Source organism: Littorina saxatilis, linkage group LG12, assembly GCF_037325665.1.
Source record: "Littorina saxatilis isolate snail1 linkage group LG12, US_GU_Lsax_2.0, whole genome shotgun sequence".
Taxonomy (NCBI): Eukaryota; Metazoa; Mollusca; class Gastropoda; order Littorinimorpha; family Littorinidae; genus Littorina; species Littorina saxatilis.
The window spans coordinates 29,230,741-29,247,603 of NC_090256.1; the positions used below are offsets into that span (position 1 = coordinate 29,230,741).

General features: G+C 40.0%; 2 protein-coding genes across 2 annotated transcripts in view; one reads left to right on the forward strand and one right to left on the reverse strand.

Moving 5' to 3' along the window:
* Positions 1-223: 223 nt before the first annotated feature.
* LOC138981687 (uncharacterized) lies at positions 224-13,579 on the forward strand. The gene is made up of 8 exons (XM_070354703.1): positions 224-574; positions 875-954; positions 1,574-1,646; positions 1,951-2,109; positions 2,508-2,660; positions 3,138-3,208; positions 3,947-4,022; positions 5,937-13,579. The coding sequence occupies exons 1-8, from the start codon at positions 280-282 to the stop codon at positions 7,526-7,528; spliced, it is 2,499 nt and encodes an 832-aa protein (XP_070210804.1). The 5' UTR covers positions 224-279; the 3' UTR covers positions 7,529-13,579.
* A 2,134-nt stretch (positions 13,580-15,713) lies between these two features.
* LOC138981686 (vacuolar protein sorting-associated protein 41 homolog) overlaps positions 15,714-16,863 on the reverse strand; it is a 48,052-nt gene continuing 46,902 nt past the window's right edge. Inside the window, exon 27 of the mRNA XM_070354702.1 lies at positions 15,714-16,487. Coding sequence (XP_070210803.1) covers positions 16,425-16,487 — 63 coding nt within the window. The 3' untranslated portion in view covers positions 15,714-16,424. The remainder of the gene's footprint in view (positions 16,488-16,863) is intronic.

The following is a 16,863-nucleotide window of genomic DNA, read 5'->3' on the forward strand; positions in this document are numbered from 1 at the left end:
TCACCCTGGATTTCTCTGTTGTTGTCAGTTAATTGGAGGGCATTGTTATATTTTGTTTCAGCTCAAAATGAAATTGTTGAGTTAAAGTGAAAGTTTATTAACTTAAAAGTCTGTAAAGTCTTGTTGGAAATGTGAAATATATTTTTGGATGTTTTTCAGTTTATTTGTTTAAGTTTTTGCTTGCTCTCTGTCAGTGTGGATTTAACTCTTGTGAGGCAGTCTGATGGGCATGCTACAGCACATTTTATTTAAAGCTCCAAAATTATTATCAAACTAAAGATGTGTTTTTTCTTCAGAAATCCAGTACAGAATGAGGCTCAAGGGTCGATTATGACAGTTGGAGAAATGAGAACGGTTACCACCAGTCCTTCTGACGACTGTCTTACCATATCTGCCTGCCAGTGGCATTCTGTGAAATCCCGTCGTTATAAAAAGCAGGATGGTCATGGAAATGGCTTTCAGCTACCAAGGTCCCGGCACAAACACAGTGCTTGTTGTGTTGGAGAGTACTTGTATGTACTCTGTGGCAAGGAGGGAACCTCCCCACTCAAGGATGTGTGGAAATTTCATGTCCGTGAGTACATTGTCAGATACATGTTTATGACTCTGCTGTAAGTATCGTTGAGTGAAGCTTATGTGATTGTTCAGCTATGCTTCTATTACATAAATTGTCGCTGTCAATCACATTGAAATGGGGATTGGTTACATATGCATATATGCTCTCATTGAAGTATGCACACATGCATGTACTGACACACACACACACAGACGGATATAAAGTGACACACTCGTTAAGACTGCATACAATCCCAGTTGAGGTAGTAATGATAGCTATGATGAACGTGAACTGATGGGTATTACTGTGACTGTGCAGGCAAACAGAACTGGGAGAGGATTGAACTGCGAGGGGGAAGTTTGCCTTTCCTTCAGGGTCACACTGCCGTGGCCCACAAGGTACACACACATTTATACTGGAACCCCCTTTTAAGACTGCCCCCACCCCACCCCCTCTCCCCATTAAGACTCTGCTTTCACAGATTTGTTTGTTCGTATAATGCTTGTACCTCATTAATATACCCTACGTATATTTCAAACTTTGGGCGATCCTAAAAGGGCTGTTCTGCCGTATATGTGTGTAAAGATTTAGATTGATGTCATCCTAATTGATTGATCTGACACTTGCTCTATCAGTTTTGCTGTGAACTAGATAATGAAGTGGTGAAAAATCCGGGTGATGGTTATGTGTAAGAGTTGAGGCTTAGAGGAGGAGTATCTGGTGAGATTGAGATCTTAATCATGCTGATGGAAATCGTGTTGTCCTATTTAAGTGAAGACTGAATAGGGAGCTAGGGGTGTGTGTGTGCTTGTGTGTGTGTTTGAGTGAGCAGAGAAAGAGAGTGTATATCTCTGTGCATCAGAGTGTAACTCCAGTTTACATCACTCTCTGCATCAACATAGCATTCAAACATGAGTACTGCAGTATTGATAGACCCTGTGGCACCTCGTCCTTTGCTAGATGTGTGGGTCATGTTTGCTAGAGTGTAACACTGAACAATGACACTGATATTTGCAGAGGCTGATACTGATATTTGGAGGAACTTTCAGTGATACGCTTGGCGACGTTCAGCTGTGGACATACAATACAGGTGACTGACTATATTGTGCTCCTTGTTTTTTTATTGGCTTGAAGTAGATGAGACAAACAGATATTCAGTTCAAGAGATGATAGGTTTCATTTATTACATTTAAACAACTGTTTCAGCACAAAATCTCTTCTGCATAGTTTCATGTATTTCAATCATGTGCAATACAAGTCTGACATTTTGTAAAACTTAGCAAGTGATAACAATAATAGAAGGCATAGACTTCTTAACTGTGAGCCTAATTAAACGTGCTTTGGTGCGTTCAGTTGTGGAATTGAATATTTCGTTATGTTTCCATTTCCAACAGATCTGTGTCACCTGAGGGAGGTGTGGATTGAGCCGGGGGAAGCACAACCCTTGTGTCGTCGTGACCACTCAGCTGTGGTCTACAACAACCTCATGTATGTCTATGGGGGCTTTGTCGACTCCGCTGGAGCCAACCAAGAAATGTGGGCCTTCAGCATTGGTAAGCCAGTGGGAGGTTCGCTGGCACAAGCTGCCTGTCTGTCTCTGCATGTATGGTTTTGCCTGTCTCTCTTTCGCTCTTTGTCTGTTACTCTCTCATTCTTTGTCTGTTACTCTCATTCTCTCTTCTTCCAGTGGAATGACAGTGTCTGTGGTGCCTGTGAGCAACAGAGGTCAAGAAAACAACAAGAAAGAAGACTGAGGGGTTTATGATTCAGGGAAAACTTTATAGTAGAATCAATATGTTAACCCATAAATCTGTGCACAAAAAGTTTCAATTGCTGCTGTTCAGTACTTTATGGTGCAGTGCTGAAAGTGATAGAGGTTGGGAGAGATGTGAGTAAAGAGAGGGAGAGTGTGACAGGATGAAAGTGTCAACTGGTTTGTGTTTTTCATCAGATGAAGAGGAATGGACAGAGCTGACGACTCTTGGTCGCAACTTGCCGGGCCGACGATACGGCCACTCAGCGGTGGTGGCGGACAACGCCATGTGGCTTTACGGGGGGATGGCTGGCCTTAGTCCCCGCTCTGACCTCTGGAAGTTCAGCTTTTGTGAGTCACATATTTTACTTTTGAATTTTCAGTCTTATCTTGCAGCATTTTTCTAAATAACCTTCTTTGAAGTAAACAAAGTAGTTTTTTTCTGCAGCAGAATTAGTTGCTGGGGCTTAGTGTTTGTCCTCAAATAGCCCAGTGACGAATGAAAGAATGTTGATGAGCAGTGTGAGGGTTGAGGGGGGGGGGGGGGGGGTGGATGGGGTGACTGTACTTTAATATTGAGGGGGGGATGGTGGAGGGAGAGGACTATTTTTTAAATTTGTTCATTTTGTAAATGAGATGTTTTTGTGATTGTCTCTCTTCACCACTCACACTGTGTGTTGTTCATGTTTTCCTTGTTTATTCATCCTTTGCTGGATAAAGCATAGAATGTAAGACTTAACACCCTAATTCCTCACATATGTTATTTTTAAAATTTGCTTGTTGATGCAACAGATATAGTAAAATGGTATTATGATGTTAACGTTGCAGTGTTGCACCTATGGAGCAAAGTGAAAGTTCTGGGGTCCCCTCCTTCACTGTCTGGGCACGCAGCCTGTGTGGTGAGTCCTATTGCTGGCACTGCTTTATAGATCACTGCAATGTTGCCTGGATTTAGTCATCCTTTCTGGACTTTTTTTTATCCGCAAAATTGAAATGACTTGAGGCGTTCAGACATAGCATTAGTCAACACAACGACATCACAGTACAATACTGCATTGTAGATGCAACACAAACAACACAATATAACTTAGCTAAGTTTTAAAGCTGGTCCCCTTTTGTGGAATCATTAGGCAAAATTTAGAGTTTCGTTTTTGCTGTGGAAATTGGGAATCATACAGACTATTTTAATAATTAATGTGTAGAGTTTCAAAACACTAACTTCAAAACATGTTAGAAACTGATCATGTTCAATTCATTTTAGCTGATCTCGACCCCACCATAACCTTGAAACTTGACTAAGGCCAATCAGACTTGCATCATGTGTGGACGTTGTCAGACGCTAGAAATGTGTGACGTTCCAAGGCTCTATTTCATAGGCATTTGAGAAAATGTCAACTTGTAATTATTGGGTCTATGAACTATAACGCTTGTTACAGGATACATGTAATTGTCATTTTCATCGCGTTGGTGGCAGATATGAAAATAGAATAACTTCCCCACGTGGCAGCTATGTTTGTGGATGGTGTTAGACACCGTGTTAGACACCATATATCAACAGAGGGCTGAGTTTTGCCGCTGGTGTTTATGACATAAATATTGACAGCATAACGATTGTGACACCATGATTTTTTCCTCAGATACATCGGCAGATGGTGGTTGTAGGAGGCAATTGCCAAGGAAAACCAGTCAGCGATGTGTGGTGCTTCAGTTTTGGTGAGGAAACTCTGCTGTATCTTACATTTCAAACAGATCTGTGATAAGATATCGGCCTCCTAATCAGAAGGTCGTGAGTTCAACTCCCGGCCGCGGTGGAGATCTTTCCGATCTCCCAGGCCAGCTTATGTGCAGACCCCCTTTCGTGTGTACACGCAAGCACAAGACCAAGTGCACACGGAAAAGATCCAGTAATCCGTGTCAGAGTTCGGTAGGTTACAGAAACATGAAAATACCCAGCATGCCTCCCCCGAAATCGGCGTATGCTGCCTTAACCTTCGCCGGCACTCGTTATCGACTACACACGGACGCACTCGTGGGTCCGTGCGGACCCAGAAGGGTGTTTGATTGCAAATATCTCCTAAACGAGTTGGAATTCTTTAATGAGCTTTTAGAAATGCCTCAGACACCTAAAAAGCTATCATCTCCTAAAAGCTCATTAAATTTCAGTGATAATTAATTGATTATACACGGTATTTGGAACAATTAAAATATTATGGGTCTGCATGGCCCCACGAGTGCCACGGAAGGGTTAGCACAATTTTCCTTCTTTGAGAAGTATGGGTCCGCACGGACCCACGAGTGCCTCGGAAGGGTATACACGCTTTTCCTTCTTTGAGAAGTATGGGTCTGCACGGCCCCACGAGTGCCTCGGAAGGGTATACACGCTTTTCCTTCTTTGAGAAGTATGGGTCTGCACGGCCCCACGAGTGCCTCGGAAGGGTATACACGCTTTTCCTTCTTTGAAAAGTATGGGTCCGCACGTCCCCACGAATGCTTCCGTGTGTAGTCTAAATTTGACCATTAATTAATTAATTAATTATCACTGAAATTTAATGAGCTTTTAGGAGATGATAGCTTGTTGGGTGTCTGAGGCATTTCTAAAAGCTCATTAAAAAATTCCAACTCGTTTAAGAGATATTTGCAATCAAACACCCTTCTGGGTCCGCACGGACCCACGAGTGCCGGCGAAGGTTAATGGCGGGGTAAAAACGGTCATACACGTAAAAATCCACTCGTGCAAAAACATGAGTGAACGTGCGAGTGTCAGCCCATGAAGGTAGAAGAAGAAGTATCTGAGATTCACTCTTGCTAATTGGTATGACAAGACTGTGTTGCGTAAACTGGGATCTGCCCTATTGATTCTTCTTCTTCTTCTTCTTCTGCGTTCGTGGGCTGAAACTCCCATGTACACTTGTGTTTTTTGCACGTGTGGAATTTTACATGTATGATCGTTTTTACTCCACCATTTAGGCAGCCATACGCCGCTTTCGGGGATGCATGCTTGGTATTTTCGTGTTTCTATAGCCCACCCAACTCTGACATGGATTACAAGATCTTTTTCGTGCGCACTTGGTCTTGTGCTTGCGTGTACACACGAAAGGGGATAAGGCACTAGCAGGTCTGTACATAAGTTGACCTGGGAGATCGGAAAAATATCCACCCTTAACCCACCAGACACGGCCGGGATTCGAACTCACGACCTTCCACTTGGGAGGCCGGCGTCTTATCCACAAGGCAACTGCGCCCGTCAATTTAAAAATGATTTAGAGGAAGAAAACACATGCCTTGGTGCACAGATCTGTCTGTTTACCTTTGGCTCAACAGTCAGACTTTGATAGCTGTTTACTTCTTCTGATAAAATTGATTTGTATCAGTCCTGTAAAGGGAGCTAGGGAGGGAGAGAGAGAGAGAGTGTGTGTGTGTATGTATGTGTGTGTGTGTGTGTACTTACGTAGAACTGAAGAGTGCAAACGAGTTGCATGGCTAGCCTCAGTCCAACCTGTGAGAAAGCTACCATTTTGTGTGGTCTATAAGTGCCCATTCAGAGCCCATGAAGTAATACTGCCTTACTTTATATTGCAGTTCAATCCGTGATTTATGTTGTTAGGTCTTATCTGTCATTTTCCCCAGGCACAAGCACCTGGCAGAAGTTGACCAGCTCAGGAACGACGTTGCTGCCTCGCCTCAGCTTCCACTCGTGTGTGTCTTCCCACCCCGTGCAGCCTGGGTCACAGCCCACCCGTGGTATGACCCTCTCCACTCCCCACCTCAAACCAACGGCCAAACATCAGCTTCACCCGGATCATTTGGTGGTCAGGCCTCGCTCTAGTCCTGCCATGGCCAAGGAGGACAGCCAGCAGGAGTCTATATGCATGAGCACCTTCAGGTCCAGTGGGGGGGACACTCAGGTCATGGTGCTGCGGGAAGGGGGAGGGGAGGAGGTGTTCACCTTGAATTCTGAGGGTGTGGGGGGTGATGGTGGGCGTGATCGCACGGACTCCTGTGACGGGCTGGATGCCAGGATTCATGTCAGCCACAAGGAACCCCTGGTGTCTGCAATCACACAAAAAAATGGAATCTACAACTCTTGTGGGCCTTCCCCTGAGAACAAACACGGATACTCTGTGCTTGAAGGAGATGAGTGTCGTGAGGATACACCTGCTGTGTTGAACATGCCTGTTGTCACTGCATCGTCATGTAGTTCACCACAATGTCTTCATGCCACATCTACGCCTCGTGACACTTCCACAAAATCTCATTTGATGGACCTCTCTGATTCTCCAGTTCTGAAGATCTCAACTCGCAGAAAATCTGCTGAGACTCAAAATTCATTCATGCATGATTTGTTGTTGGAAGATTTAGAGACAGTTGATGTAAGGGGTATAGATGAGCTGAGAATTTCTTACCCATCTAAAAATCCATTCCTTCCGCTTCCAAATTTTGTTTGTGATGAAAGCAGTGGTGGCTTTGTGGCAACGGGACAACAATGGAGTCCGTGTACACAACAGGAAGAGAGCCATGGTCAGTGGCACAAGCCTGGTATCCATCAACACTGGCACAGCAGTGACGTCTTTCAGCTGAAGGATTTTAGAATGGGGTCTGTTGATACCATCTCTGAGATTGGTATGCAGTCAGAGTTGGCTGCTGGTCTGGCAAATCAACATCCTGTAGCCAGTGTTAAATCCCAGTCACACATGAATAACGGGACTAGACTTCGATCTGATATATCTCAGTATCAGAAGGGCACCCCTTCCTGTGGAAACTCTGTGTGTCAGCGAAACCAACAGAATCTGAACAGAAGGTCTCTTCAGTTTCAAAACTACCCTTCCTCCCCTGACAGTGGTGTAGGTTCTTTTGAAACAGAGACCTCTTTCATCCAGAAGAGGATGGAAGAGACGCTCTCTCCTAAGCAAACCAACACATCAAAAACCAAGCCAGGGATCTCCATCACACCTGCTGGGGACAGTTCAGCAGCTCAAACTTTCTCAGGAAAACCTTTCACTACTGGTCAGAACCTGTTGACACTTCCAGACTCCGAGTGGACATCAGAAGCTACGGGAAATAGGGACAGGGAGGCGGGACACCGTGGCTTGGACCAGAAAAATATTTGTGAAGAAGTTGAAGTTGGTGAGCCCTTTGTACTGGTGATAGGGGGGCGTATGGAGGACCATGGAAGCGTGCACCCCAAACCAATTGCAGTGTGGAAAGGAGTGTTTCTTTGAGTTGCATCCCAAAACCCATTGAAGTGTGGGATGTTTTGCACCCTAACCCCATTGCACTTGCAGTGTGGAATAGAGAGTGTACTTTGAGCCCTGCATGATGGAGCATAGAAGTGTGCACCCAACACGTGTTTCTGTGAGGAATAGAGAGTGTACTTTGAGACTTGCATGGTGGAGCATAGAAGTGTGCACCCAACACGTGTTTCTTCGAGGAATAGAGAGTGTACTTTGAGCCCTGCACGGTGGAGCATAGAAGTGTGCACCCAACACGTGTTTCTTCGAGGAATAGAGAGTGTACTTTGAGCCCTGCACGGTGGAGCGTGCACCCAACACGTGTTTCTGTGAGGAATAGAGAGTGTACTTTGAGCCCTGCATGGTGGAGCATAGAAGTGTGCACCCAACACGTGTTTCTTCGAGGAATAGAGAGTGTACTTTGAGCCCTGCATGGTGGAGCATAGAAGTGTGCACCCAAAATGTGTTTCTGTGAGGAATAGAGGGTGTACTTTGAGCCCTGCATGATAGAGCATAGAAGTGTGCACCCAACACGTGTTTCTGTGAGGAAGGGTGTGTGCTTGGTATTGCAGCATTTCTTTCTTTGCCTGGCCTTCTGGCTGTCCATATCTGATCTCAAAAGACATTACATTTATGTTACTTTGTGGATTGGAATTCAGATTCTTCGTGTGTCATATTTATCTATTATGAGTCAGATATATCCTCTGTAATTGTGATATTAATGAATGTAGAGGAATTTTTACAAAATGCAGGTGATATTCAAAAAGACCTGCAGATCCAGATATTTTAAAAAGCCACTGCAGATCCGAATCAGGATTAAAATGAAAGGAAAGTGGCAAAATAGAATTTGTTTTCTTGTGATGCAGATAAAATCTTGTCATTTGCATATAATGGAAATAACAGGTTTGAGCTTTGTGGTTGAGAAATGTTTTGAAGAATAAGGAATGTTATGAAGGTGCTGGATGTCATGAAACAATATTGCAGTTTGTACTTGTTGTTAAAGACCTCGGACACCGATTGACCCCCCAAAAAGATGTTGCTAATACTTTGCCTGTGATATTTTCAGAGTGTGTTGAAACAAGTGTGACATAATTAGAGAAATCAATCAGACAGACTTTATGATACAGAATGTTGAATATGATGACACGCCCATCAAATGGGTATCTGACCAATCAATTACAATCACAGGACCTATTTTGCAAGTGGTGTAAATTCATGGCTTACGTTTGATGTATTAATGTGATTCTATTTGAATTATTGTAACTTATCTTTCCGAAATGGATGGAAATAACAGAATTACATGATGTTTTCACAGTCTAAAATTTGATCAGTTTCTCAATTCGCATGAACATATTTCCTGGAGCATCCGACCGATTTTAACAAAATAATTACACAATGCAGAGTTCACACAAGCACATGTATATATATATATATATATAAAAAAATTAAAAAACAATTGACCGTGTCATTCTTTCACAGACCTGCAAAACCTGCCATTACCCCCATGTTGAAAAATGGCATCAGAAGAGGTAAAAGGGATTGTACTCTGAAAAATATGCATGTTGAGTGATATGTAAGTGCTGTTTTAAAGTGTTCACAATCTGCCATGTCCAAAAATAGAAAGTATACTCAAGCCATACATGTTACAATAATTCAAATAGAAACACATCATTAAACCAGGGTTCGTACAGGTCATGGAAAACCTGGAAAGTCATGGAATTTGATTTTTAATTTTCCAGGCCTGGAAAGTCATGGAATTTCAATTCAAGTCATGGAAAGTCATGGAATTTAACAAAAATAAGAAGAAAAAAAATTAACCAAACAAACCTTGTAGTCTTTCTATGAAAGTAGTGATCCAGTGAACGATACCTTCTGCCTGTGCTCAAACTCAGTGCAAAGCAAGCCAGTGTCAAAACTGGCAGTGACAAGACGTAACAAGTTTGCGTGTTCGGAAATGGCGACCTGTGGATCTAGCCATGGAAAATGTTATTGAGGCTCATGGAAAGTCATGGAATTTTGTTTCTAAAAACCAGTGGGGACCCTGTTAAACGTAAACCAGGGATTTACACCACTTGCAAATTAGGTCTTGTGATTGTAATTGATTAGTCAGATACCCTATTCAATTATCTAACCCTCGTTTATATGATTCTTGGCATGTCATATTCAAAATTCTGTATCATAAAGTCAGTCTGGTACATTTCTCTCATTTTTTCACACTTGTTTTAACACACTCTGAAAATATCACAGACAAAATATATATACATGTATTAGAAAGCCAATTTGTTTGGTCAATTGCTGTTGTATGTTTTTACATTTTTGGTTGTGCAGCTTGCATAGAAATGTTTACAACTAAGCATAATGAAACTGATGGTTAACAGTGCTTGATCATAATCACTTAATATTGCTAAATTCCATCCAATTATTCTGTGTCCTGATAATGTCTTATACCCTGCAATTTTCAGGGAGAAGATTTCTTTTTGTCCAAAGCATCTTAATTCATACAGGACTTGTTAAGTGATAGTACATGTACTGTGTGGAAATAGTAACGCAGCTTCCAGATTTCCTGTCATTTTCTGTGAAGGATTTCGCAAACAAGGGACAAAACAGGGTGACAAGCCCGACATGATGCAGTACATTATTGTGTATGTGTCAAATCAACCTTTTGGATAGTGTTTGTGTTTAAATAAAAAGAAAACACACCAGTAACCAGGTTAGGTAAGTTTAAATCAATATTTCGGCATGTAACTGCCTTCTTCAGGATGGTGTTTGTGTGTGTATATGCGTGCATGTGTGTTTGAAAACAAACTCTTAGATAGTGTGTGAGTGTGTGTTTCAGTGTTGTGTGTGTGACTGGTGTTTGATTGATGGGATAGGGTGGATGGGTGAGAGTGGTGCTCCTGATATTTGTTATTTTTTGAAATTGTAGCCTACCATTGACTTGCTTCATGACATTTCAAGATCGATCATGATTTTCATTGACATAATAATTGGTCGCTTTTTCTGAATCAAAAGTCATGCAAGACACACAATATTTCCTGTGCCTGAACAGTACTAACTGGATGTATGTTGCTGCAGCATTACTTTGATGCAGGGTGTTTTTTTCCCTGTACTCTTCTATTGTTCAGAACAAATCATTTTGTATCATTTATAACGATTTGCTTGTAACTTTCTTTCACCAGTTGATATCTTTTGTTCATTTAATTTATTTTTGTGTGTTTAAATGAGCTGTTGTGATTATGTTATTTTTGTTAAATATTTTGAACATTGATTTTGTAATCATTTAGATTTTGTGATATTTGTCTCTTCAGCAAAGTGTTTTTTTACAGTGTGTGATGTCTGTACAATTTTAGACTAATCTGAATAATCAGGATGAGTCTAACTTAATGAGCACTGAGCGTCAAATGCAAATTGACCAAGTTTTAGACAGATATCTGGGAATAGATAAACAGCTCTGTACACAGAAGGTGTAGCTCTGTTTGCATTCCCAACATAACTGATACATGCATTTATGTATAATTATCGTCTTTCCTGAGCTCTGGACAGTGATTTTTTAACGTTTACACAATAAAAGAGTCATGTACTAACTTTTTGTGCCATTGAAATATTATCAGGACTTTTGGTTTTAGCTGGGCATACGCTTAAAATTGCATTTTGTGGCCCAAGAAACTGTTTTTATCTAACTAAACAGAGCCTCATTTCTGCATTTTTAAGATGTAGTACATACATTTGATAAGGTTTCCACATGAGTGACATTTGATGACATTGCATGAGGTACCAAGAGGGATGGATTCAATATTTGTTGTGCCAAACAAAAAGTGACCCCCCGCGGGTTAGGGGGAAGAATTTACCCGATGCTCCCCAGCATGTCGTAAGAGGCGACTAACGGATTCTGTTTCTCCTTTTACCCTTGTTAAGTGTTTCTTGTATAGAATATAGTAAAGATTTTAGTCAAGCAGTATGTAAGAAATGTTAAGTCCTTTGTACTGGAAACTTGCATTCTCCCAGTAAGGTCATATATTGTACTACGTTGCAAGCCCCTGGAGCAATTTTTTGATTAGTGCTTTTGTGAACAAGAAACAATTAACAAGTGGCTCTATCCCATCCCCCCCCTCCCCCCCCCCCTTTCCCCGTCGCGATATAACCTTGAACGGTTGAAAACGACGTTAAACACCAAATAAAGAAAGAAAGAAACAAAAAGTGACCTTTACTTACTGTACAGGTCAAACACAATAATTCCATTTTCACAGAAAGTGAGTACTTCAATAGCTCATTAAATTTTCCTCTCATAGTGATAAGAAGTCAGTAGTTTGAACCCAAAACCAAAATGTCACTGCCCACTGCTTGGGAAACGCACTACACTCCTATTTTTGTGATTGTGCACTAGTCAAATAGTTGCCAGTATGTTATGAATATGGTTCTTTTTCCTTTTTTTTCCATCTCTTGAAAATGTGATCGGATATTTTTAGAGGTTTGAACAAGTTTTTGTGTATGATTTGAAATAATTTTGTTGTTACATCCTGTTGCAGATTATTTTTCACTATTGTTTCTTTATTTTGTATTTATCATTCAATTCCCCTGAATCAATTTGCTATTCTGGACTTGCCTTAACTGCAAACCTGCATGGCTTTTGCTTTGCAAAAGTTTGTTTTGTTTTGTTGGATGTTCTTTGTTTGTTTGTTGAACATTTGACATTCGACCCTAATGTTTCGGCCAACATATTAAGGTATATTTGTGGTATCTATGGAATATAGCAACTCATTTTAGTTGTCGGGGGTATGTTCTTTTTATTGTTATTTTGGGTATTTCTGTCAGGAAACATTTGTTTTATGGTACTTTTTATGCTTTTTTGTGATAGAAAGTATTTTTTCTGCATTTCTACATTAATATTCCAAATATACTGTGATGTTCTTTCCTTTGTTGTTTTGAACTTAACATGTGCCAACAATTGGTATTCTAAATATATGCCTTCGATTTTGGTCTTTATTTTCTCATCCTTCTTGATTTTGATATTATCCCCTCAGAGTCCCATACCCCTTTTTGTGGGTTGTCGCTCAAATGTTCCTTGGATCACTTCTGTTTATGGTACAGTAATATTAGAACAAATACTTTCAAAGGTTGAGCAATTATTTTTTTGCTGCATCTCATCGTTTCTCATACTTGATGCTTGTTTGATTTTTGTTACAAGCAAGTTACACAGTGTAACTCCTTTAGATACATGGTGACATCCTGTTTTTAAACTAAATGGGTGGGCGGTTCAACTGATCTAATGATTTATACTTGTGTATCATTTAAGTGTTTCCGCACAGTAATCAGCGTACCATTTCTACTGTTGTCTACTTTCCTCAAACAAAAAGCACATTACCAAAGTTACAGTAAAAATTGATCTACTGTTTCAGATAAAGCACTTCATTTCAACTGCGTTAGCATTTTATTTCAAATGTATCCATTGTACTTGTTATAACAATGTGTAGTGCTGATGATGGCAACAGATTTAATTTAGATTACATTGTGCATCAATCAAATGATTAAATTGTAGCTGAATAAATCATTCACAAAAATTGAAATTGCGTAACGCTGTAATGCTGATATTGCTAGCATTTAAAGGAAGTAATATATGTAATACTTTTGTTATCATTTCAGTGTTTGGTCCAGTTTGTGTTTGTCTGGTAACTATAGCTTTGTTTCAATCTGAAATGGTCCCAAATGTGCCAGTTGCATGTATCCAACAAACTCTTTGCACAGCACACCTATGTAATCACTTCGGATAGAGTCACTGCTCCTGTTGCTATCCATGGAACACAATTTGCCTCATTTCCTTTTGAAAACTACATGTTTTTTGTGCGTTAAGCTAAATAGTATAAAGTTACATCTGCTGAGTGCAGGGCTCTGTCAAGTTAGCTTCAAGTAGAATCTGTTGAAATGCCTATACTTTAGAGGAAAAAATCAGTTGAGTATGTTTTTGCAAGGCAATATGTTGATGGATTTAGATTTAAGATTGTTTCTATTTATTGTTATTGATCATGAATAATAATAATAATATGAGATTCGTTTTCAGTGGGTGCAGATGCAGAAACAGCTGTAAAAAAACTAAACACATATATTTAGCTGTAGAACTTTGTGATGCGGCCAGTTATAGTAAAACCAGAGACAGTGTATGTATGTCTCTGGTAAAACCAAGTATATTCCCGCTACCGTTTGAAACAAAGAGTTTCATTTTTCATCAAATAGTTTTTATGCAGTGTACCGGAGACCTAGGACACCCCCCAAAATCAGATTCACAAAAGTAAATTTGCAGACACTAAAATACACAAAAAATCAAAATAAGCAAGAGTGACTCCGTTTTTGATTGCAAATTGAAGAACAACTCATTTTCTACCCACACAAATTGATTTGGTTCAGCTGTTGTGCCTAGCAGTGTTGTTTTGCCATTTTGAAGAAGACAGGTGTCAGCCGCAAAAGGCCTGTTTTGGCATCATTTCTTGTGGGTAAAAACCCTGTTGTTTTGGAATGGCTTAAAATTATTGTATTGCTTTTAAATTTGACATGAGTATTGATAACACACTTGCTAAACAGTGTGTAAAATATCATGGCGTTTTGATGAGTTTTTTGGACGTACTGGAACTTTTCAGAAAAGTTTGATTAAATTGTAATAACTTTTTACAGTATAGTTGCAAAAATTCAGCATTTTGCACACTTCAACACAAATGAATATTACAATTGGGAATCAATTTTGGTACAAAAGCAACAACGTGCTTGGGTGGTATGGAAATGTGAACGCGAAACAACAATTACAAAAAGCAGGTCTTCCAACATCAAAACCAAGTTCAGCGCTGCAGACTTAACTGGCACGTCACTCATAGCGATAAAAAGTGTGCCTGTTCAATCTGCTGCGCTGGACTGGGTTTTGATGTTGGAAGACCTGTTTTTCATAATCGTTGTTTAGCGTTCACATTTCCATACCACCCAAGCGCGTTGTTGCTTTTGTACCAAAATTGATCCCTAATTGTAAAATTCATTTGTGTTGAAGTGTGCAAAATGCTGAATTTTTGCAACTATACTGATAACAGTTATTACAGTTTAATCAAACTTTTCTGAAAAGTTCCAGTTCGTCCAAAAAACTCATCAAAACGCCATGATGTTTTACACACTGTTTAAAAGTGTGTTATCAATACTCACGTCAAATTTAAAAGCAATACAATAATTAGCCATTGCTAAACTATGGGTTTTTTACCCACATAGCCCACAAGAAATGACGCCAAAACAGGCCTTTTACGGCTTCTGACGAGGCTGACACCTGTCTTCTTCAAAATGGCAAAACAACACTGCCAGACACAACAGCTGAACCAAATCAATTTGTGTGGGTAGAAAATGAGCTGTTCTTCAATTTGCAATCAAAAACCTTTCTGGCAATATACTTGGTTTTACTATAACAAAGTTCTACAGCTAAATGTATGTGTTTAGTTTTTGATGGCGATTAGTGTAGAAGTGTGTCTGCGTGCTTGTACATGTGTGTGCGTGTGGGAAGAGAGTCTGTATACACCTTTTGTCGATTAGATGTAAAAATGTGTCTGGCAAGCACACAATTTTTGAGTCACTTGAGAAAAAGTGACTCTATGTAATCGGTCAGTGTTAGTCTGGCCGGCCGGCCGTCCGTCCGTAGACACCACCTTAACGTTGGACTTTTCTCGGAAACTATCAAAGCGATCGGGCTCATATTTTGTTTAGTCGTGACCTCCAATGACCTCTACACTTTAACGATGGTTTCGTTGACCTTTGACCTTTTTCAAGGTCACAGGTCAGCGTCAAAGGAAAAATTAGACATTTTATATCTTTGACAAAGTTCATCGGATGTGATTGAAACTTTGTAGGATTATTCTTTACATCAAAGTATTTACATCTGTAGCCTTTTACGAACGTTATCAGAAAAACAAGGGAGATAACTAGCCTTTTCTGTTCGGCAACACACAACTTAACGTTGGGCTTTTCTCGGAAACTATAAAAGTGACCGGGCTCAAATTTTATGTGAACGTGACTCATTGTGTTGTGAATAGCAATTTCTTCCTGTCCATCTGATGCCTCATATAATATTCAGAACTGCGAAAGTGACTCGATCGAGCGTTTGCTCTTCTTGTAGTTTCTTCTTTCACATTGACCCCCACATTCAAATGGCCCCATACAAACTCAGCATACTTTATTGATATGGCATCCACTCATATGCACTTTCTGAATCGTCCAACACAAATATAATGCATCTATCATTTTCCTCATGCATTAACTCCATTTTCAAATCATTAACCAAACTTACCACACACAAAAAGCTCCCGCAATGAAAAAGAAAGCAAAGTGTCAGCAATCAGCAATATTAATATACATATGCCAAGTTTGACATGACAGTTTACCACCTCAGCCACCTCTTGTAACAATACATGACCACAAAAGCAAAAATATACACATTAACAATTTCAAACTTTTGTTTCAAGTACATTGCTTAATTTCACACTGAACACAGTGTTGAAACCAAGAGCATGGGCATCATTAACTGATCATGGTTATGCTAGAAATCAAAGCCAGTAATGACTAGGTACACGTGTGGTCAACGAAATAATTCTGAATGGAATCATCCCAACAGAAAACATGAACACCACGAGTATTAAACACTTTCAACAGCATTATGTGTTTAGTTACATCCCAGTTTATTGAAATAACTGTTCAGAGCATTCAAAACAAAAATGCTGTACATATCACAAACTGTCAGGCAGAAATCAAAGCAGCCACACGAAAAAAGACAATTTGATAGCACTCTCTGTCAGAGCTTAGTGTTAAAAAGAACTGGTGAAATGTTGAGACACATCAATCAAGGATTCACATTTGATGGAGGCAGAATGTGTTACATAAAATGCTGGCCTGATCCTGGGCTTCTCTTCTGGCTACTGCAGATGGTGCAGGATGTCTGTCAACACATCAAAAAGAACTATATTTCACTACATAAATCAAAAGCAAAGTAGCATTAACAAAACAAGACTTCTATAACAAAAACATCCAAGTGTCAGTCTCATTCTATAGATCTACAATGAAGAGGCATTCAGACATAAACTTAACACGCCTGTTGCATTATAAGGTACAGTTTATTGATTGTGTACACCAGTATTCATGGTGGGCAACAAACTGTCATTTTATAGTCTACATAGTAAAGGGAAATAAAGAACATTCTGTCACAAAATGCATGTCAAAAAGTGAAGTAACATTCACATAATAAATACAGCCAAAAATCCATGTAAAATATAACCCCTACTACTACCCCTCCACTTTTCTTCTGAACCAAATGT